The 24,131-nt window shown below is 39.4% G+C and overlaps 1 protein-coding gene across 5 annotated transcripts in view; it reads left to right on the top strand.

Moving 5' to 3' along the window:
• Positions 1 to 6,347: 6,347 nt before the first annotated feature.
• The window catches only part of LOC149226847 (glycolate oxidase 1-like), a 71,491-nt gene continuing 53,707 nt past the window's right edge, over positions 6,348 to 24,131 (top strand). For 2 of the 5 annotated variants that reach the window (XM_089377622.1, XM_089377624.1), the window contains exon 1: positions 6,555 to 6,857. In XM_089377622.1, coding sequence (XP_089233748.1) covers positions 6,721 to 6,857 — 137 coding nt within the window. In that variant the 5' untranslated portion in view covers positions 6,555 to 6,720. The other 3 variants (XM_089377626.1, XM_089377625.1, XM_089377623.1) reach the window with 2 other exon arrangements.

Raw genomic sequence — 24,131 nt, 5'->3', positions numbered from 1 at the left:
AAAGATAGACGACCTAGAGTTAGCTGCCCCACAAGAACCAGCTACTAGTCCAACAGGTGCTACACAAGAACCACTTGCTGATGATCATGATCAGGAAATAGATCAGGACGTAGCAGCTACTGACTCAGCAGGTGTTACACAAGAACCACTTGCTGATAAATAGGAAATAGATAATCAACAGGTAGTTGTCCCACAAGAACCAGCTACTGGCTCAGCAAGTGTCACACAAGAACCACCTGTTGATGACCATGACCAGAAAATAGACCAAGACTTGGCTGCTACGGACTCAGCGGTTAATACACAAGAGCCACCTGCTAATGAGCAAAGTGTAGATAACCAGGGTACTGCACAAACTATAGCTGTTACAGAAGAACCAACCACTCAGTTGGCTGATATGCAAAAATTCGCATGTTCAAGAGGATATAGCTGTTACAGAACTAGCTGATGACCCAACAATTGTCACACAAGAACCACCTGCTGGAGATACAAATAATGAAGCTGCCACCAAACAACGACCCTCCCATCCACTTGAACCAGCTACAGAGACTGCAACTGCTACAGAAGGCCCTGTCATGTTAGCTTCCCTTCAAAAAGAAAATGAGTTTCTGAAAGCAGAGATTTAGGTTTATAAGCACGAGTTAATGATGGCAAGGGAAGCTTATGAAAAAGAACTTAATCTGTATACTTTAGCTCACGTAGCATCTACAGCTGAGAAAAGTGCAGAAAATGGTCAATACAATGAATACATGTGCAGCCAATGTGGTGATCTCTATTCTCGAGCTGGTTATAGGATAATCGAAGTCCCATTGCCTAGACCCACTCCTTTATTTACTCCTGTTATAGTTAAAAAGGAATGCCCTGTTGTTACACAAGAACCAGTGAGGCCTTCAAATATTTTTGAAGAAGAAGTGAAACCACAAGTATCCCGGCCTACCCTAGTCATTAAAGCTGAAAATCCTGCACCAAAGTCTGCAAACACAGTGTTTACCCAAACTGAACCTCGGTGTGCAGAGATTGTCTTCACCCAGACCTTAAGCATTCAAGAACTTAGGGATATATGGAAGAAAGAGTATGCCCTATTGCAAGAAAAGGCATTGCAGGAACATAAATCATTATGGCAGAATCATGTATATAGAAATTGGGAAGTCCTGGAACAGTTCCATGCACAGCATAAGGAGAATAAGGAGTTGAAAACTAGATTGTCTCTTATCTTTGAGTTAGTTCAAAGACTTCTGGCCATCAGGAAACCATCCTTTAATTATTATGTGTTTCTAGCAGAACGCCTAGCATTCCTCCAAGTAAAAGCAGTCATAGATGGATGACCTCATGAGGTGTCTACACCCCAACAATTTATTGAAACCTTTGCAGTAGTGTCAGTCAGTGAACATAATCTATTATGTGAACTCTATCTCCATAATGAAGCCATGCCGGAGGATAGAAAACTTAATTTGATTCCTGTGGCTGGTGACATTCAGATTAGAGCCTTGGTCTCTTTTATGGCAATCAGCTCACGTGGAAAAATGCTTTCCTTTCAGCAAAACATAACGAAGAAAATTGCCTTCTGTGGATTCGAGCTGAACCACAGAATGTTGTTGTTTTCATTGTTGAACATCATCAGGTTATAAGAGAACCAGGAATCACTGAGCATATCAAAGAATTACAGGCAGTAGTATTAGAGGAATGTCAACAGTATGTCAAAAAGAAAGGACCTCTTGCCATACAGGCAAACAATCTGTTCTGGGAACATTGCCCTAAGGAGAGAAGGGAATACCATCCCTTTAACCCTCTTAATCTTCACGCAGCAATTTCACGAATACCTAATTACGTTAAATGTGTTCAACAGTGTGGCGAAAAATGGTTGGGTTATCATTTTCATTTCCCGCTTCTCTGGTTGCCAGTACAACAATATAAGGCTTACTTCAAAGTGTCTAAAAAGGAGGAGCTTGCAGCATGGCAGAGATTACAAAGTGTCCAGGGCTTCAGAGATTCGACTAATAACACCTTATATATTTACCGTATAAGTAATTTGCACTGTACATCCCAGTACTCCGATTCAGACTCGGAGTAAATGTTGCATGGGAACATGCAACTGCTTCAGTGGGGGAGGATGTTAGGACCTCATATTGTCCCTTTTTGACCATACATTTTGTCATGATATCATCCTTTTCAACCTACATTTAAAAGTCCTTGTTAGTGTTTTAACCCAATTATCCCAAAGGTATGTAATGATTCTTCTCATCACTATACATTTAATTATTTTGCATATAATCACGATATCTTCATAGTTAATCTTTAAATTGTTAAGTGTTGAACAGTTAAAGAATGATGTGCAGTCCGCGTTGCTGAAACAACCTAGAGTTTGCGAGACTATTTTTGCAGTTGCTGAAACAGTAGAAACGACACGCGAATCTCGAAGCTGAAACAACTGAGATTTGCATTCTAAATTTGACAGCAACAAAGGAACCAGACTGATCACCGAGGAAGCTGTTACACTAGATGTAACGCCTATAATCTAAAGACAGTATTACTGTAACAACATTTTGTTGACGGGAAATTGATTTCCCTATTTTTGTATAATGGGTTAAAATAGAATTTATAATGTAAATCTTTTGTAATAGATGTCTCCTCTTTATAAAGAGGAGACATCTACATTATAGGGGGATGGACTGTGGGAAAAGGCTCAGCTGAAGGAACAGGACTAGATTTTTTTTTGTAATATGACATATTGATGGATGAATAAAATTTTGTTCTGAACTTCTTTTTCTAGTTCTTGTTTCCTAGGGAATCTTGTGAGAATGACAGGGCCCACCTTCATCACAAGATTCACCCATTATATTTTTGCAGTGTGTCAAGTGTGTCTTTTATTCATGCCTCGTTAACAAGTACTATTTGATGAATATTGTTTATAATACCTTTTGCTGAAACTCTGTTTCTTTTTCAATTGATTGTTATATTATTCAAAGTTAATTCATGAGTGTTTCATCGGTGATTAAGTTACAGAGTGAATTGGCAAGTTAGCTAATCAGAGGCAGGTGCTGGAGATTCCCGCTCTGGGGATAGGGTCCTGACTCTCTGTTACAGCACAACCATTGTTTTCCTTTGCAGATTGATTCTTTTCCATTATATGATTCTTTGAACAGAATTAAGCATTCTTTGATAGTTATCTGCAATAGAGTGTAATTGTTGTAATGCAGAGTGGAGCTTCAGTTTGTTAAAGTAAGGCGTGATTTGTTTGTACTACAACTTTTGTTGCTTTTAAAATTGAGTACATATAGTACGCAGTTGCCGTTGAAATAACAAGACTTCCCTGAGTTGACAATTTATGTCGCACTTTGTTGTTTAATTCAATAAGCAATTAAAGTGACCAACAACTGGTCTGTTGCAAAAAGAGTTCTAAAGTACTTGAAGGGAACTCAAGACTTTGGACTCAAGTATGCACAGGTGGATGACTTTAGCTTGATTGGATACTCTGATTCAAATTTTTATGGAGATAAAGAAATTGGAGTATCTACTTCAGGGAATGTTATGAGTCTTGGATCATGAGTTGTCTCTTGGAGGTCATGCAAATAGTCAGTTCTAGTAGATTCCACAACTGAGGTAGAATATGTGCCAACAGTTGAAGCAACGAAGGAAATTGTGTGGCTAAGGAAAATTATGGAATATTTGTAGGAGAAACAAGTACATTCAACTCCTCTTTTGATTGACAACACTTCTGCAATAAACTTGGCCAAGAACCCAAAGTTCCATGATCAAACGAAGCATATAAATACAAAATACCATCTGATTCAGCATCGTGTTGAGGCCAAAACAATCCACATACAAAATTGTTCCACAAATGAGCGGATTGTTGACATATTCACCAAAGCGATTCTAGAAGGGGAAAGTTTTAAAGATTAGGAATGATGCTTGGACTCGCCAACATCCCTTCAGATTAAGGGGGGGGATGTTTACACCTAATCTGAAAGGATTATTGTAAATATTGTCAGTTATGCATTTGAGAAAACCAAGAGACCTTGGAATTCGAATCCCATGAGTCTCTCCACTCATGCATAAATTCATGATATGGCTAATGCAATAAACAAGTTATTCATGGAGTTACTCCTCGTATGACAAGATATACCATCAAAAATGTGTAAATAGAGTGTTGTGTGCATGATAAATAGATCTTCATATATATGATCATATATTCCCCTCCTCTAAACAAAATGCTAACAAAATACCCATATCATAAAAGCATCGTAGATATTTACAAATATATGCATAGAAGAGTATCCAGGCAAAACAGGAAAAATAGCAACATTGTATCAAAATGATAGCAACAAAATAGAGTAGTGTGCATAAGAACATCAAAAAGACACTGTAAGTACCCATAAAATATTGTCCTTGTCTATGTGATGGAGAAAATTCTACATGTTACTCTTCCCGGCGAGAATGGGACATGGCAGAGTGTGAGGAACCATGTGAAGAATTAGAGAGAGTGACATGTGATTTCTGTTGTTTTTCACTCATAATAGGTTGAGGAATGATTGTTACTTTGAAGACTGACGAAAGGGACCAACAAGTACAGTGGGCTACTTATAGGCTTGTGCAGTAGAATGAGGATGTTGACTGGTAGGCGTAGACAGTCATGGTGTTGCACAGGGAGAGTGGACTATACATGAAGCAATAGAGTGTAAGTGAGAAACATGTTCCTTAGGAAGAGGAGGCAAAGACGCCGTGGAGCAACCTTGAATTGAACGTAGAGGGTGTGCAGGGATGGCAACTTCTCAACCATCATTGATAGGGGAAACAAGTGGAGCAGACACATGTGGCGGTACAGGAATACCAATGCTTGATGCATGAGGAACAAGGGGTTGTTGTGGTTGAGGTTGTGTCACATGATAAGGCTCTAGTAGACCTAAACCTAAACGGTTCACCACATCAATGCGGAGCAACTGTCTCAATTCCTTTGAATTTGCATTGAAATGGATTGAGACTTTTGGCCTCTAGTCTCTTCTCACCCCTAAATTATGGTCCCTATTTCCTCCTCCTCTACCTTTGCCCCTACACCTATTCCTATTAAAGAAACTCATACTAAAAGCCAGTCAAACAAAATTCATGGAATGGGCCATCCTATCATATATTTATATATGTATTAATATTTACAGAGATAGGGATGAGACTGCTTTTCCTTTTTTTTTAACTGCCATGTAGGGCTTGTTTACACTGAATCAAGGAAATTCCATATTAAATAAAACATTATGAAAATAACGTTATGAACGATTATAAATACACTTTGAAAAGAGGAATGACATAATCATAGATCCAATCCATATAACGTGCCAAAAACAAACACGAATGCAGATACATGTAAACAGTGCACGACAAATTTTCTTTTCCTAACGAAGGGGGGACCAAAAAACTTTGTGCACGACATCGCTCTGGTTTTTTTTCGTGAGGCTATGTTGCCTCAAAGGCTCCCAAGAACGGAAAATGGATTAGTTTACAACTAGATTAGGGTTTCAACTAATTTCTTAAATAACATGATAAACCCATTCATTTATCGATATTTAAAACAAGGATAACAACTTAATTATTTCCTGGATTATCGACAATGCCAGGGTTACAAGAATGAAACATATAGATGAAGGAGAAACTGGGATTTGTAAATCCATCTTGTCTCTCATGTCAAAATAAGTATCTGTTTGAACAAACTAAAGCCCAGCGTTATGTGCATAAGGGTTTCCTCAAAGGGAAATGCACTACAATGCGCATGTTTTCTGAAGGAATAAAAAAATAAATAAAAGGACCTTTGAAACCATGCATAAAGACGTCAAAAAATGAACAAGACTTCATTGTTAAAAAGACAGGGAAAATATTTTTTTAGAAATTCAACGAGACTATACAATTAACACTTGCTTTTAGACTCTGCCAGTGAAAATTCAAAACCATAATGGGATCAGGGGACACGCAAGGAGAAAAACTCAAACTACGTTCAATTTGTTGACAAAAGAAGACCATTAAAAGCTTAGCTGTAAATAATAGTGCCTATGAAAGAAAATTTAGTTATTGAGTCATAGGACCGTCCTTTGTGCTTAATTTCCCAGCTCATAGACATAGTTTTTTGCCAAATTTTGATTACAGAATGATTGCATTTGCCGGACTGAAGGGATGAAAACCCTCTAAAGGCTCAAGAAATTGAGAACATCTCCACAAAAATATGCATTTCACTTATCCGAATAAAATAATAAAATAAAAACATTTTCTAAAAATCTGATCCTCTCTCTTAAAGAATAAAAATGAAGAACACTTTTCAAAAATGTTCTTTTCGTTTCTTTTATGTATGGAAGGTTAAAATGATTCCGTTGTATCTCAAATATATATTAAAAGGGCGACCAACGTCTGCTCGCTACGTGTTCAAACTTTTCACACTGCGATTTGCCGGAGCGATTGGACGTCAAGTTGAACCAGTCCTGCAAGGCGAAGAACGCACGCAACAATACAAAATGTTATATTAAAAGCCAATTTTTATATTCAGATTCTGAAATGCCGGGACCCAGTTATCACCAGTTACAGTATTTCAGCATGCTCACTAATTCTATACATTGCGTTCTGTTACCACTTCTGGATCGCCCGCAGTCTAATTCTAGCTCTGTACTCAGTTCTGGATCGCCTGATAGATTCCTCAGCCATATCTGTGTATTGCACTGAATAGTGAAAAAGTTGGGTTTTGCAGAAAAGATGGAGATCGTGAACGTTTCCGAATATGAAGCTTTGGCCAAGGAAAAGTTGCCCAAAATGGTATTCGACTATTATGCTTCCGGTGCTGAAGATCAATGGACTCTCCAGGAAAATCGCAGGGCTTTTGAAAGAATAAGGTATTTCCTGATCACTTGTTTGTTCGGTTCTCATGGATTTCCATTATTCCCCTTCTTGCTCATGCTACTTCATTGTAGTTGCTGTCCCCGTTAAAAAGAAACCTCGGTTTCTCACCTAGAGATTTGATCTTACTGAATTCATGGAATCCCGTATCTCCAAGGGTATTGGTAAAGACGTCTTTGGGTAATTGATTATTCCAACGGTATTGGTAAAGACGTCTTTGGGTAATTGATTACTCCAAGGGTATTGGTAAATACGTCTTTGGGTAATTGATTACACTAGTTCTAATCTTTGTTCACTGCTATCTGACCAGATTCTTTCTAGCCTTGATCACTGCTATTTGAGCAACTTCTTCCTAGATCTACCTCTTTGGCAGAAGATCGATTCTAATTTCTTTGTTAATATGTTATGCAAAACTGGACTCTCATTTGGACATGCTTATGCAGAATAGTTCATGGTGGGTTGATATTCCCATCTTTTATTTCCTTGGTAAAATTTTTGGGCATGGACTGTCATTTGGACATGCTTATACAAAATAGTTCATGGTGGGTTAATATTCCCATTTATTTTTCCTCGGGGACCACCCACGCAAAAAAAATCAGCCTCCCTCTGAGCCCTAAGGCAAGAGAGAGGTTGTTGGTACTTAGCCAACCTACAATATAGACTCGGCCTTAGAGAATAGAGAGGTTGCTGGGACTTGGCCAGCTCACAATATACACTCGGCCTCTCTCTGAGCCCAAAGGCAAGAGAGAGGTTGCTGGTACCTGGACAACCTACAATATAGACTCTGCCTCCCTCTAAGCCTGAAGGCAAGAGAGAGATTGCTGGTACTTACCCAGCCCGTAATAGAGACTTGGCCTCAAAGAAGAGAGAGGTTGCTGGTACTTGGCCAACCCACAATATAGGCTTGGCCTCTTTTGAGCCTGAATGAGAAAGAGAGGTTGCTGGTACCTGGCCAGCCCACAATATAGACTTGGCCTCCCTTTGAGCCCGGAGGCAAGGGAGAGGTTGCTAATACCTGGCCAACCCCAACATAGACTCACTTAAAAGTGCAACAGAGAGAGGTTGTTGGTACCTAGCCAGCCCACAATATAGACTTGGCCTCCCTTTGAGCTCAAAGGTGAGAGAGAGATTGCTGGTACTTGGCCAGTCCACAATACAGACTTGGCCTCAGAGAAGAGAGAGGTTGTTGGTACTTGGTCAGCCCACAATATTGACTCGGCCTCCTTTTGAGCTTGAAGGAAAGAGAGAGGTTGTTGGTACATGGCAAGCTCACAATATAGGCTCAGCCTTCTCGGAGCCCCGAAGGCAAGAGAGAGGTTGCTAATACATGGCCAACCCACAATATAGACTCACTTAAAAGAACAACATAGTTACTTTATTTCAGAGCTACAACATGTCAAATAATTTGAGCCTCCGTGGGGAGGATCACAAGAATTCTGCCCAACCACCCAAGCTAAACTCAATTGACAGTTGGTATTCCCTTTTTACTGTATATAACTCACACCTCTAGATGGATTGTTAAGGATCTAATGGCAATCCACCCCTCAAGATGGATTGGTGAGGTTGATTGGTTGTGATGAAGAAACCCTAGCCAAAGTGTCATTGAAAGGGTGATGTTGGAAATGGCAATCCACAACTTGCTATCGAACATTTAGGACCCAAATTGACAACAATCGATATACACTGTCTGCCTTCCCTTGAGCAACAGGGCACTAAACTCCATTTACTCATCTGACTTTATTCTGTAATCCCAAGACGAGCTTTCCACAGCTCACCATAGATTCTTATTGCAACATGTAGGAGTTTTAAATGCCCGAGCAGAGATCTTATGCTACAGAATTTGAATAGTAATGGGATGTCTATGCATAATACGCACATAAATATTCACAAAAAAAGTCTGTCAATTATACTTTCATTCCCCAATAACTCATACTTACGTTCGTAAAATACTCTATTTGATATTCTCATTTCAGAATGCACAAACAGAAATCATATAAATATTAATAAATCTCAATAACGATGAACAGCGATAGCAACATTCCCACATCCTTATTAAATTATTAATTAAATATTTAATGAATAGCATTCAGTTTATCTCTATATATACATAATCAGAGTAAAAAGACAACGAAATAGCAGAGTGGATCGAACAGAGTATGGACAACGAAATAGTAGATTTAAACCGAGACATAAGAATATCTCAGTTAAAGCTGTCCATTTAAAATAGTCAGACGTTGGTGTCTAGTACAAACATCAATTTACCACTCAGCCATAGGCAATTAGTACAGAAACTACCCCCTCCTTAAGCTATGAGGCAACAAAGAAAGAACTGCCTATAAACCCACTCGGCCATGAAAAGCTACTTACAACTAGTGCCTGTTTTGAAGACTCGCTCAGATTCTTCAACCAGCTCTTTATCAGCCCCTAAAGCCTTTCTTTAGCCGCCATTCCCTAACTCAGTTACCAGTAATTCCCCTCTGTTACTACTCCGACAATAAGTGTCCAGGCTACTTTCTTTTCTTGGGAGATCCGATTTAGTACTGCGCAGCCTATCAAACTCCCCTGCCATGGCATCGCCTGGCAAGATGCAAGTTTAGGCAATAGCTTTGGCTTCCAGAGTCATGATCAGTACGGGCTTATGACAGAACAGACTTCCTTTCCCTCAAAACTGAATACAACCATTCGATTTCATATCGCCATTGTCCAGGAGATTGGTTCCAACGTTACCAAGAGAGAAAAAAAGTCCTTTTATCCGAGTCTCAAAAAGGGTGATGAACAACCCCTCCATTTCGTGTTAGAATTCCAACAGTCATTGTGATGTCCAAGAGATTGATCCCAAAGATGATGAACGGCCAAGATTGGATAACACAAAGTAAAATAATCTCAAAGGTTTTCCCAAAACGGATCAAATAACCTGGTAGACAAGTGGGTATCATTTACCACCAATGTTGAACCGCAACTTCCACTTTCCACATAGCTATCATTTATTTTTTATTTTTTTATCCTTTTTTTAAAACCATGGTGAATTCGTAACTCGTTGGAGTAATCTGGGCAAGGCCAGGATCAAACCTTCTAGCTTCCACTCTAACACCAAGAGTTTATCCAGCTGCCTGCAAGCCGAATATCTCAAAAGTATATGACTTTAAGTATTAGGGTTTACGCAGTGCATTGTATTAGACCGAATATCTCAAAAGTATATGACTTTAAGTATTAGGGTTTACACACTCGTGATTTTTGAATAGTTCACTTAGCACTCATTGCATCAGGTGATGCTCACAAGGGTGAAGAAGTGGGATTGAAACTAGTAAAATGAATCACATAGCGTCAATCATCACTTCCGGTGCTTGCACCCGGTAACCAGGACTTCCCGGGAGGTCACCCATCCCAAATCACCTCTGGCTCAAGCGCGCTTAACTGTGGAGTTGTCCCCACAATCAAGCCCACGTAGCTTGCTACCCCATTTGCAAAACCTTAGCAAGTATTGTGCCTCATGAACCATTCAAGTAGAGATCCATTTACTCTTTTTGAATTGAAGTATTAGGGTTTACGCAGTGCATTATATTAGATATCATTTTGGGATTCAACTGCATTAAGTAAGTCATTCACGTATGACCATTTCCATGAGAGGTAGTCGTAACTGACTAATTTCTCATGATTTTTGAATAGTTCACTTAGCACTCATTACATCGGGTGATGTTCACAGGGGTGAAGAAGTGGGATTGAAACTAGTGAAATGAATCACATAGCATCAATCATCACTTCCGGGGCTTGCACCCGGTAACCATGACTTCCCGGGAGGTCACCCATCCTCGATCGCCTCTGGCTCAAGCACGCTTAACTGTGGAGTTGTCCCCACAATCAAGCCCACTTAGCTTGCTACCCCATTTGCAAAACCTTAGCAAGTATTGTGCCTCATGAACAATTCAAGTAGAGATCCCTTCACTCTTTTTGAATTTAAGTATTAGGGTTTACGCAGTGCATTATATTAGATGCCATTTTGGGATTCAACTGCGTTAAGTAAGTCATTCACGTATGACCATTTCCATGAGAGGTAGTCGTAACTGACTAATTTCTCATGATTTTTGAATAGTTCACTTAGCACTCATTGCATCGAGTGATGCTCACAAGGGTGAAGAAGTGGGATTGAAACTAGTGAAATGAATCACATAGCGTCAATCATCACTTCCGGGGCTTGCACCTGGTAACCAGGACTTCCCGGGAGGTCACCCATCCTAGATCGCCTCTGGCTCAAGCGCGCTTAACTGTGGAGCCCACTTAGCTTGCTACCCCATTTGCAAAACCTTACAAGTATTGTGCCTCATGAACCATTCAAGTAGAGATCCATTCACTCTTTTTGAATTTAAGTAATAGGGTTTACGTAGTGCATTATATTAGATATCATTTTGGGATTCAACTGCGTTAAGTAAGTCATTCACGTATGACCATTTCCATGAGAGGTAGTCATAATTGACTAATTTCTCATGATTTTTGAATAGTTCACTTAGCACTCATTGCATTGGGTGATGCTCACAGGGGTGAAGAAGTGGGATTGAAACTAGTGAAAGGAATCACATAGCGTCAATCATCACTTCCAGGGCTTGTACCCGGTAACCAGGACTTCCTGGGAGGTCACCCATCCCAGATTGCCTCTGGCTCAAGCGCGCTTAATTGTGGAGTTGTCCTGTATTGATCACGAATGGAGTCAACTCCCTGGGGCCACCTATTCCTTTAGCCTCATCACAACAGGCTTAACATGTCATTTTGGGGAATCAAACTCGGGTGAGGAGGGAGTTACTGTCCCTTCTTAACCACTCGGCCTACGCTTACTTGACTATTCTTTTAGCCTTTTAAACTCAAGTTATAAGTTGATCTGGAGGACTACCCCTCACTTCCCCTTTTTGACATCAATATTGGAATATTTATCTCTGCTAAATACATGGTATCATTTAACCTCAAATGAAACTCACTTCCACTTCCTCCGTAACCCTCATTTGTTTTCATTTTGTAACACAAATTTTAAGACGGGTTGTTTGCAAACCCCTCATTTCTTTTTCTTTTTTTTTTTCTAACATCAACATTGAAATATATTTTCTCATGACTACTTAACACTTAATCACCACGTCCATGCATCACATTCTATGCTACAAATAGAACGGGAGAGAGACATGGTATTATAGTCTTGCATGATCGGATAGTTGCAACCAATAACAGCACCTACAACAACCAATAGTATGACCCCACAGGCAAATAATTGAGGGATTCTTTCTTCTCACTTGAATCAAAGAGAGTGATCCTTTACAATAGTTTTCATTGATTTTGTCCACGTATTGTGACCATTGATCTCATTCCCCCAACCCCCGTGTTGATCCTTTACCTATGTCATAGGGGGAGGGCCCCCACAGTCTACCTATGCCGTGGATTGTTATCCATTAATTATGGCCATTGAATTCAAGGGCCCACTTCGGGTGGAAACACTCGATCATTACCAAGGTCACTTGGGTGTGGGTGAGCAATGCCATGCACCTTGAGGACAAGCCTTAGGTCAAAATTTTGGGGTAAGTGCAGGATGTGCGCATTATCAAGAATTTTGGGGATTCGGCGTTAAGTGCATAAAACACTATTACACATTGTCTGCAACTTTGGAAAGCAAGACCGAGTGCCTATGCAGAGTCGAGAGCTCACATAGAGAAGCGAGGAGGTAGTAGTTCGGGGATCGACCTTGACCACATAGCCGACCAAGCGCTGTGATCGAGGAGCTAGCCGAAGAAATATCGGGCATAAGGAAGAACCTACTATGTTGGTTGCATGAAGTGTTATCAAAGTGCAACAATGATCTTTGGGATTGAAGAAACTAAATTAAGTAGTGTTATAGAAGAATTGTAGCCAACGAAAAAAATGAAGATATTTCTCGTGGAGGAGTGGTCCTTTACAATAGTTTTCATCGATTTCGTCCACGTATTGTGACCGTTGATCTCATTCCCCCAACCCCCCCGTCGATCCTTTGCCTATGTCATAGGGGGAGGCCCCCACAATCTACCTACGCCATGGATTGTTATCCATTAATTGTGGCCATTGAATTCAAGGGCCCACTTCGGGTGGAAACACCCAATCATTACCAAGGTCACTTGGGTGTGGGTGAGCAATGCCATGCACCTTGAGGACAAGCCTTAGGTCAAAATTTTGGGGTAAGTGCAGGATGTGTGCATTATCAAGAATTTTGGGGATTCGGCCTTAAGTGCATAAAGCACTATTACACATTGCCTACAACATTGGAAAGCAAGATCGAGCACCTATGCAGAGTCAAGAGCTCACATAGAGAAGTGAGGAGATAGTAGTTCGGGGATCGACCTTGATCACATAGCCCACCAAACACTGTGATCGAGGAGCTAGCTGAAGAAATATCGGGCATAAGGAAGAACCTACTATGTTGGTTGCGTGAAGTGTTATCAAAGTGCAACAATGCTATTTGGGATTGAAGAAAGTAAATAAAGTATTGTGTTATGGAAGATGTAACGACCACTAGTCGTATACGCAGCGGAAATATTAAAATACTTCGTAAACAAAGACATCCATCGTATGATAGTAAGTGTAAATTGTATTATATAAAGAATTGATGTAGGATGAGTACAAATGAGAATGAGGGTCCTGTATATATAGCCAGGTAAGTACCCTTTCACGAACAGGCATGTCTCTAAGACATGCCTTTTCATTATCAACTAACTAAACTTTAGTTAATTTACTTATTATTTATTATTATAATTATATTATTATGATTATTATTTATTATCTATTTATTATCTATTTTTACATAATTTATGTTCATAACATTGCCTTCTCCTTCAAAAAGCTTTGTTCTCAAAGCTTGTTGATGAAAGGACTTGATCTCTTTTCCTGCTACGAGTGTCTTTATCGTCTCAGAACAATCATCCTTGTCGATATGAGTTGATATGATCCTCTAAGTGACAAACAAAATTGTCGCACTAAGAAGGGATTAGACCATCCTAAATTAATCTTCTGTCGAATCTTGCAGTGACTGGAAACTTGTAATGAATTGTTATCACATGAATGGACTGCACTGACATTAGTATTCTTCAGAACATCAGGTTGTTGTTTCTATTCTAAATACGTAGCTTGATTGAGTTGTTTACTCTCATGATTCGGATGTCGATAAGGAATTCTAGTGATTTGATTTTCCCTTATGTTGTTTGTGTTGTTTTCCTGACTTATTTGAAGCATTGTTGTTGTTGAATTGATTATTGAATCCTCATCTGGAGTGTTCGTCGTTTGAATAGCAACCTCTGAGTACGATTTGGATTTGCCTGAACTGTGAGATTTGTGGTCTTGATCTTTGTTTCTTCAGTTTGGACTACTACATCTGGAGATTTTGATGCTTCCTTTGCGACAAGTTCTTTGAACCTATTCGTCAATGACTTCTTTTCGTTCTTAAGTTTTTTTAATCTGTTTGAGAAAATTTTGATTATGATTTTTGAGACGTAAGCATTCCTTATTCTCTGAGTCAACTTTATTTTGGCCTTCACGCTTCTTGTTTTTTAAATACTTGATTTGTTCTACTAATGTTTGGTTAAGGCTCTTTAAATGTAAATTTTCTTCTTCTTGTTCTAATAAATGCTTCTTGAGTTCCTTCTTTGATGCTTTAGCTTTCTTGACTTGTTTGAGTAACTTTTCTTAGTGATCTCCGAGGCGTGAAATTTCTGTCTTTGCTACAGATGACTTCTTCAAGCTCTTTTTGGTTTTTTGATATAGTTTTTTTGTTATCTTGAAACAACAAGTCTGAGATATCCTTAAAGTCTTCTAATGAAGATGTTATTGATTTTGATTTACTTGTTATGTCTCGAAAGGTGACTATCTTCCCTTTATAAGAAAACGTCAAAACTTGTTTCTCTATGTTTAACATGAATGTACCCAAATCCTTAAACCAGGGTTGACCAAGTATGATGTCAGTGTTTTTATCCGTCCTTACAACATGAAATTGAGATATGTACTCATAATGACCTATTGTCACTTGTAAATCTCTAATTTTATACTCTTTTTGGTAAAAAATATTGTTCTTTACGCCAATGCTTAGCTCTGGAATTAATAGTTGATTTGCCAAGTTTATGTTGATATAACTTTTATCGTTGCTTGGGCTGATGGTGACATTAACTTCTTCCTTGGATACTTTCTTTAAGTGTAATTACTTCATGATCTGTAACTAAAAGACCATTATAGGAAAACCTTTCTTCCTTCGTCATTTTAGAATTGAGCTCCATCATTTTTTTCAATGATTGATCCCATTTTGTTTTGTCGAGATGACTTTAGGTATATATTTAAAGTTCCTTTGAACTTTGTACTTCAAGCCTCCTTTAAAAGTGTCTTTTTAATATATATTTTCTTTATAATATATATTTTTTTTTTCTTTTTTTTTGAATTTGATTTTTTTCTATATATTTTTTTTAAATCTTTTTTTGACTTTTTATTTTCTCTCCACACACACACACACACACATATATATATATATATATTATTATTATTATTGAATGGCCAAATGCTTGATAGCGAAATGGAGAAACTCCGAATTCTTGTAGCGAAATGCTTCAATGACAACAATGTTGATGAATTTGATAGTCAAAGACCTGGATCGGAGAACACAACTCTGTGTAGCAATTGAGGGAACAGAGGATTGAACAACCCTGATACCAACGTAACGACCACTAGTCGTATACGCAATGGAAATATTAAAATACTTCTTAAACAAAGACATCTGTCGTAGGATAGAAAGTGTAAATTGTATATTATATAAAGAATTGATGTAGGATGAGTACAAATGAGAATGAGGGTCCTGTATATATAGCCAGGTGAGTACCCTTTCACGAACAAGCATGTCCCTAAGACCTGCCTTTTCATTATTAATTAACTAACCATTAGTTAATTTACTTATTATTTATCATTATATTTATATTATTATGATTATTATTTATTATCTATTTTTACATAATTTATGTTCATAACAGAAGAATTGCAGCCAACGAAAAAAATTGAAGAGATTGCTCGTGGAGGAGAGAGCAAGTCAAAGAACCAAGGAAAATTGGTGAGGCAATAGAGAGTTTAGTGGCAAAGAAGATTGAGAGAATTACAGGTAAGGGACCCAGAGTAGAGTAGAGGATTTGGAGAAGATTGAAGAGTTTCCAACCATATTGACAATCCAAACACTTTGAAGCAAAGAATGCAAAAGATTGTGAAGATCTCAGTGTTGAGGAGACCTGGAAAGTCTTATGGTTTTATTTAACCTAGTGAAGAAGCTGATAATTGCAAGTAGTAACAGGAGGAAGAGAGCTGTGGCAAAGAACCCTTGCAACAGAGAAGTTCTAGCTAAGTTTAGAAAGAGAAGAGGACAAAGAAAGTCCTCAAGAGAAGTGAAGAAAATAGAAGTTCTCAAGGAAGGTGAGCAGAGTGCAACAACCAAAAGAACAGAGGAGGCTCGAGAGGTTTTAGAGGAGAGAGCCGTGATACCAAAAGACCATGTCCAAAGGAGAGAAGCGTGGTAAGCTTGGAGAAGGAGAAAGAAATGACCATTGATGGTCATGAAAAGGGTTCAGGTGAAAACCACAAGAGAATGGAAGAACATTTTGCTAATTTTTCTTAGGTCTATATTGTTCTCCCTTTAGATAATTGCATTTCATCATTTACACATTGAATTCACCCCACAACATTATAACATCATTATATCATATGCAATTATGTAGAAAGAACAATATCATCAACAAAGCAACGGAACATAAAGGAACAATAGAAGAAAAACATTCACACATAGAAACACCAGGATTGGTTGGAGACCAGGGCAAAACCCCACAAGGGGAAAGCCATTTCAAATTCTTCTTCATATTAGATTGTCATAAAATGTTTAGCAAAGAGAGAGTACAATAATCCATTTCTTCATTTACAAGACTATCCAACAAAATTAACCAAATCATATCCCAAATATTAACCCAACAATAATACTAATAAAAACCATGATTCAGAAGCTTGCGGTCAACTATCAACATCTGCGGTCAACTATCGAAACCTGTAGTCAATTGTTGGAATTTGCAGACAACTGTAAAATGAAACCCGAGGTCCCAGTTGCATGGAGAGAGAGATATACCTACAGCTGAAACGTTCCTGCCGCAAGCAGAGGCTTGCGTGCGTGCGATTGCAGCTGAAAATGTCCTGTGGCAACCCTGCGGTTGCAAACCAAAAACCCTAATCCGAATGTGCGAGCTCAAACCCTGCAATTTCAGATCTATGCGAACCAATTTCCCGCGAACTGACTTCAGACCTATGCGAGCCAAACCAAAGAAAGAAGAATGATTGATTACTACCAAAAAAGGTTCACTTGACTTGTATTTACAGCCATCCAAGGGCGTCCATTTTTTCTTTTGGGCCGACCTATCCTTTTGAGCACATGTGGGTTTCCATATTAAAAATACATTTTTCCTCGAGCAAATTGAATTGTTCCAAGGGCTAGAAGGGTTCTTCCTTAATGAGGAAGATTATCCAATGGAGGAAATTTGTCCTTGAGCTGCCAAATTAACACTCCCTCTCAGCTAGAGAGAAATTACCGACTGCAACATATGTCCCATAACAAATATCTCGTCAACAAATGTCGTCTCAACTCTTCTATGCTCATTTCTGTTTGTCCCTGCTTATCTCTGCTTGTCTTTGCCCATATGTTGAACACTCTTGAATCTAAAAGAATAATTTGACATCGGAGGGGAGCCCAAGTTACTACCCTCTATCCATCGAGGAACCACTGCTACCACACAGAATCACTGCCAACGGGTAGCTCATTGCTACTACCTGGGAAAATCATCATCAGGGAGTTCCAACTCAACCCATAATCCACTGACAATGAGGAAGGTCCTATGGGACACTCTCACCTCATGTCTATGACAGTGGGGGAGGTCCTATGGGATACACTCACCCCAAAGTCATCTCATATAAGGGAGCATCCAGATACCACCCTATATCCAAAAACAATGGGTGAGATCAGACCTACCCCAATATGTAGGGATCACACTCTATACCAAAGCCCCTGACAATAGGTGAGATCAACATACCAGAGGTAAGGATCACACTCTACCCTATTGTCCCTAATCTTCCCATCTTGACCCTTGAGAGTTAGATGGTAAAACACTTGCATCCACCAACTTGGGCGAGATCCACTGTTAATTTTAGGCAACAATGGTATTTTCTATGCTTTAGAGCAATTTTACTTCAATTTCTTTATTAGCCCAGTATCAATATTCAGATTAGCAATCACATCAACATGATAGTAAAATGCAGATAGAACATAAACATAAACAGTAGAAGACAAGCCAAGACAAGAGGACACAAGATGTGGCACCAGCCAGGGACAAACCCCAATGTGGCGAAACCCTTGATCAAATCTTTTTTTTAGTCTTCAATAGTTCAACAGAGAGAGATAGTACAATTTACAAATCTGATAATTTATAACAGCAACAAAATATCCCTAACCAGAAAAGTCAACGCTGGTCAACAGGGCAGATTTGACCCTCAGCAAATCTGCCAACTGCAGTCAACTTCGGCCTCCAAACAACAAGATAAAACAACCCTCAAAACAACCAAATTCAACGCAGTCAAAGTCTGGTTAAACAACCCACCTGCGGTCAGCCCTAGCTACTGTCAGTGCTGGTCAACAATCAACGTTTAGCCTCGATTTTTGTGCCTAGAAATGTGGCCTACTCAAACAAAGATAACCCTCACAAAAACGAAGTCAAAGGAGGTCAACGCATGCTGGCCAACGCTTGGTCAAACTGTCCAGAAATTCGCTCTCTTGAAATTTCAGCCTCCTGAAATTTCGCTCTTGAAATTTCGGGCTCCTAAAATTTCGCTCCCCTGAAATTTCGCTCTCTTGAAACTTTGCTCTCTTGAAATTTTGGCCTCCCGTGTGGAGAGAGAGAAGCCCAAAAATCCGTACCTAATCAATGATGAGAGAGAGAGAAGTGTGAAGATGAGTGTGTCCAAATGAGGCTAAGTCACCTTCTATTTATATGCAACGTTCAGGATGAAGAGACGTGACTGTTGGGCTTTTGAGCCTAGATAAGTTTGCTCGCCAACTTTGACAATTTGACCATAATCAAAATAAATTCATAACCTCATTTGTACATGTCAGAATCGGATGATCTTTAGATCAATCCTCTTGGAGAGAGGAACCCAAGAAAAATATCAACTGTTATAAATAAGATGATCCATGTGGAGTTTGGCCCTAGTTGCCAATTTTAACATCCACCTACTGCAAGGGGTAGGGATCACACTCTATCCGAAGTCCCTTATCTCATTGGCTAGATGGAGAGGTTATCCCACAAAGTGGGAAGGATGCTAACTGGGGCATATTATGTCTAGGGGAGATCCCAAATCTCTATACACCCTACTAGTTAGAGGTCTTTCATCCCCAGTAGCCCACCAACTCCATTCCCCACCCTGGGAGCTCAGATAGGGGGAAGAGCTAGCTCAATGTCCTCGATCAACCGAGACCCTTACTCAGGAGGGTCACATCCATCAATCCATGCTTCTCTCTGTAGATCAAAAACATATCGATGTGCTCATATCTGGTATCAGCACAAACAATTCACTGAAGATTTCAGTGACACTGCCTCATACATTACCAAGAGAAACAATCCTTTGTTTTCCTGTTCATGCAAGACATCAAATCAAATATTATGTTATAACAAATACATATCATAAAAACGATACCTTATTCATCCTCCCTCTCACGAAGGCAACAACCACAAGCCTAAGCTTGTCTCATACAGCAACACTCTCTCAATCTATGAAGATGTCTCTATCCCAACTATATATGGGATTCTTTGCCAATCAGATCCCACTCTTGTTGTCACAATATATCACTTTCGTATCCAGAAACTGCTCAAACAACTCTTGAGGTAGCTTCCTTAACCAAACTGCCTTGCAAATAACCATGCTAGCAACAATGTACTCAACCTCAACCATGCTTAAAGCTACAAACTTCTAGTTCCTGCTCATTCAAGATATCATGGCAAATCCCAAGCTAAAACAACACCTAGATGTGCTCTTCTTATTAATAACGTTTCTAACGGAGTCAACATCAATGCTTCCATGCAATCGTACATCTCCAACAAAATATCTCAGACGAAGATTGATCGTCCCATGCAAATATTTCAAAATGTGCTCGACGACAGCCTAATTTGGCTCAGACATGAATTGACTCAAGGTGTTCACTGCAAAGCATATATCTATATGGGTGTTCACACGGAACATTAATGACTCAATCAACTGTTGGTACTCAGATTCAACAACATCTCTACAAAATTTCTTGAAATTCACTTCCCTCGGGGTGTCCAAGGATTTGCATTCCGTCTTTCCAAATATTTCCACTAGCTTCATGTCATATTTTCCTTTTCCAAACTTCTAATCCCAGAAAGTAATGCATCATGCCAAGATCCTTCATCTCGAACTCTGAGGCCAACTCCCTCTTACTTTGATCATCAAAGGCTCATTACCTGTCAAGAATAGATCGTCAACATATAAAACCAAAATCAAAGGCATACCTTGGACCACTTTGAAGTAGAGGTTTAGATTGACACGACTTCCAAGCTTCGCCAGGTAGATGTTAATGCAGACATACCAGGTTTGGGGAGCTTGTTTCAAGCCATACAATGCTTTCTGCAAACATAACACTGACCAAACCAATATACCAAGCTTCAAACAAGTCAATACTTATGCGATCAAATCAACCAAGTCTGCTTATCAAGCCTTAAATGCCAAACCAAAACTAACATCATGAAAGTGTTTGCCAATATTATTGTTAAACTCTTTAATAGGTAGAGCTCATAGCCTCATACTCAAGTATTAGGTTACGACCTTATCTATATGTCCTGTCAACAATTGTCATTTATCAAGCAAAATCAAGCCAAACTTCATCAAGTCATCCACATGATCATAATATGAATAATTTCTGCCATTAAATGTGAATGCATATACCAAGGACAAGTCATATAAGTTTCTGCCATCCATTAATTGTGAAATATCTATAATAACCTGAATATAAATTACCACATACGAGCTTCAATGATCAAATCAAGACAACTAATCATACTGATATGCATACTATAGACCCCTACAAACACACGATGAGTTAAGACATTCACATTTCTCTGCAACATAAAGATCTTTGCATAACACAGTAATCATTGAAATTCTCCCCAAGATTCTATTCTAGAATTCAGTCTTTTCAACACAAGTAAGAGTGGATTCCAAAAGGTAGGTCACTTCACATTTTCTAGAGAGGTCTTTCTATTAAACAACCTTCATTCTGACCCCTGCAACAAGTCAAACATTATGTAGATCTTACTATTCATTTTTTGTCCCTAGAACTTTCTAACATGCGCTCCTGGTTTCATAAGGTTTTAGATTTTTTTATCCTGCAGGCTCAGCCGCACCCATAGGACTTCTTCCATGTGGCTGGGAGGCCTGTAGCCGCACCCTTAAGCCTTTCTCCTAGCGGCTAGGGCTTGGACTAGGAGAAACCCTCTCAACTGAGATCAAAACTTGTCAATAACTAACAACATCAGATGATCATCTATTCGTGTCAAGAAACCTTGCTTCAATAATCAAGAGTCTTCTATTTATTATGGTGGGCTCCAGTATTGTAGCAATAATGCTACAACTCCTGGAGCTTCCTATCTCTAATTTTATCAACCCGGTAGTTCGTACAAACTTGGAAGCGACGGTGCTGTATGCACAAGTACTAGCTCTTGTCGCAGCTGTCACTTGGTCAGCTGGCACAAGTCTGCTAGGGCTCAAGCCAACTTCTATAGGCTCACAGAAGAAGCTTTATGAATGATGGACGAAAGCTAACTCAAAGGAGACTAGTCTAATTGCAGAAAGTAACTGAAAACCAATAAAGCATGTAAACCCTAGTAAACCCTAATTTGACTAGGCTAGACCCTAACTATGCAAAACTGTGAATGAAACTACTACCACTAATGCCATTACTTGTAGAGAGCTGAAATACATGCATCTAAGCTACTTGCATCTGAAAAGACATGTTTTTGTATTTTTTCATTAAGTGGTTGGATTTATTGTGATGATGCTTTTGATTAGGGTTTGGTTGTGCAGGAGCGGTTGGAATGGAAGGAAAGCATGGGTAAGGTCAGGATGGCTCAGGGAGGTCCCAGAGGGTCTCCAACATCAGTCCACAGAAGCCTACCACGTTCGGATGCTCAGCAACCGAGTTTGCAGGTTTCTACAGGAAGTCTGCAGGGGATCCTACAGGAAACTTAGGGGTTTCTACAGGAAGTCTGTGCAATTCTACAGGATGTTTGGCTGTGGAAGTTTTGGGAGATGGTGGAGTGTTGGAGTGGTGTGGAAGGATAGGTGAGATGGAGATGGAGCTGATGATGGCTCAGGAGCAGAGGAGTCAGAGGAAGGACGAGTGCATGCAGTGGGTTGATGGTTGGAAGGATGGGATCAACGAAAGTTGAAGTAAATGGAGCTAAGTGATTAATGGATGAGTTGGAGGGTAAATGGGTTGGACAGAGGCTGAGTAGGTGGATGGAGGAGAGATCAAGAAGAAGAAGAAGGTGGAATGATAAGGGAGCAGCGTAAATGAAACAAATGACTTATGCACCAAAAACGAGAAATTCATTAACCTATGATAACTGTGCCATGAAACCTATGAGCAGCAATGGAAAACCAAGAAATGAAACTCGTGCATGGAAGTGAAATGTAGAAGTATGGTTCGATGTCAAAAGTGCATGGATGGATTTTCAACGAAAATGTCTATGTTGCAGCTTGCATGGAAATGAGAAGAACTGCATTTCTTTTTGGTGGTTGGTTATGGACTGCACCCCAATCCCTAACAGAGATGGCAGTGAGCCTTAACAACCTTTTGCTGGAGCTCCAATAGATTATTTCTATCCTCTTCTAACCTAAGCAACTAGAAACAAATTCACCATAAACTAATCCTATCTAAGCTCATGAAAAAGTCTAAATTAACAAACTGTAAATTCGAATTGCATGTGAAAGTAAAAACTCAAAGTGCTGGAACGAAATGCAAACACATTACAACACCGAGGAGATCTATTGCTCTCAGGTTGGGCCCTAACCTGAGAGCTATAGCTCCCTTAGAAACTCATAATGAGATCAAAACCTGACTGCCTTTATTCATAAACGAAAGTCTGATGACATGCCAAAATTGGCTTACAAAAGAAACAAAAACCGAGCTGTAGCTCGTACTTCCAAATTACAAGAGTAATGCCAAAGTTCAAAAAGCTTCTATCCAAGGCTACGGCCTCAGTATTTATGCAAAATGATCATCCAACAGGTGTCCTTGATTTGAGGAGCTCGGCTGTCCAACTGAAGTTTAAACTGCTGATCCTGTAGGACAGTCATAACTGCTGTTCCTGTAGAACAGTTATAACTGCTGTTCCTGTAGAACAGCTGGCTGCTTCTAAGCTCGGTGGGGAGATGGATTGGAGCTCGGAGCTGTGGTGGGAATCACGAGGAAGGTCCCCAAGACCGTGGACATCCTCTCCTAAAAACCAGCAGTGCCACCTCATTGTCTCCTTGTCTCCTTTCTCGTGGTCTTTTCTCCCTTTTAATGCCAAAAACCTGAAAGCATCATGCATTAGTCACGTAGATAGAATGCCTACCCTTCTTCCTACAAACAACACGAATAAACCAAGAAATGAATGCATAAGCAATAAAAAATGAATGGTTTGAGCAGAGCAAGTAGGCCAAATGAGCCCAAATTGTACCAAAAATTGGGGCTCATCATATTACTGCAAATAGTAATAGGTGTTGGGGTCTCATGGAGTTTCTCCCTCTGAATGGAAGGCCTCTTCAATCATCATTCAAGACATCAACCTGCCTATCATAATATTGTCATGCATCAACAAAACTATAAGGTCACAGATTCACAACTATATCGGGTTTTCAAACATATATGCATCATGGTCATGACTCATAACAAATCATCATCAACTACTTTGTCATCACATATGAACATGTCTTCATCAAAGGTTAGTGTCATATAAGTGTATCTTCATACTTCAAGGATCATAGTCACAACATTACTCAAACATCAAGTCATGTCATCCAATTTTACCACTTGTCAAATTTACTAAGATTAACAAAACCTAACCAAGATCAACAATAATATCAATCTTATGGTCACACTTTTATCATCAGGGTTGCCATGCTTATCACAAGCATTAATAATAATATCAAGC

This window comes from Pinus tabuliformis, chromosome J (genome assembly GCF_031772625.1).
Source record: "Pinus tabuliformis cultivar Carrire ecotype Pingquan chromosome J, CPIR1, whole genome shotgun sequence".
Taxonomy (NCBI): Eukaryota; Viridiplantae; Streptophyta; class Pinopsida; order Pinales; family Pinaceae; genus Pinus; species Pinus tabuliformis.
The sequence above is the reverse complement of the archived record's forward strand: the minus strand, read 5'-3'. Positions and strand labels throughout refer to the sequence as shown.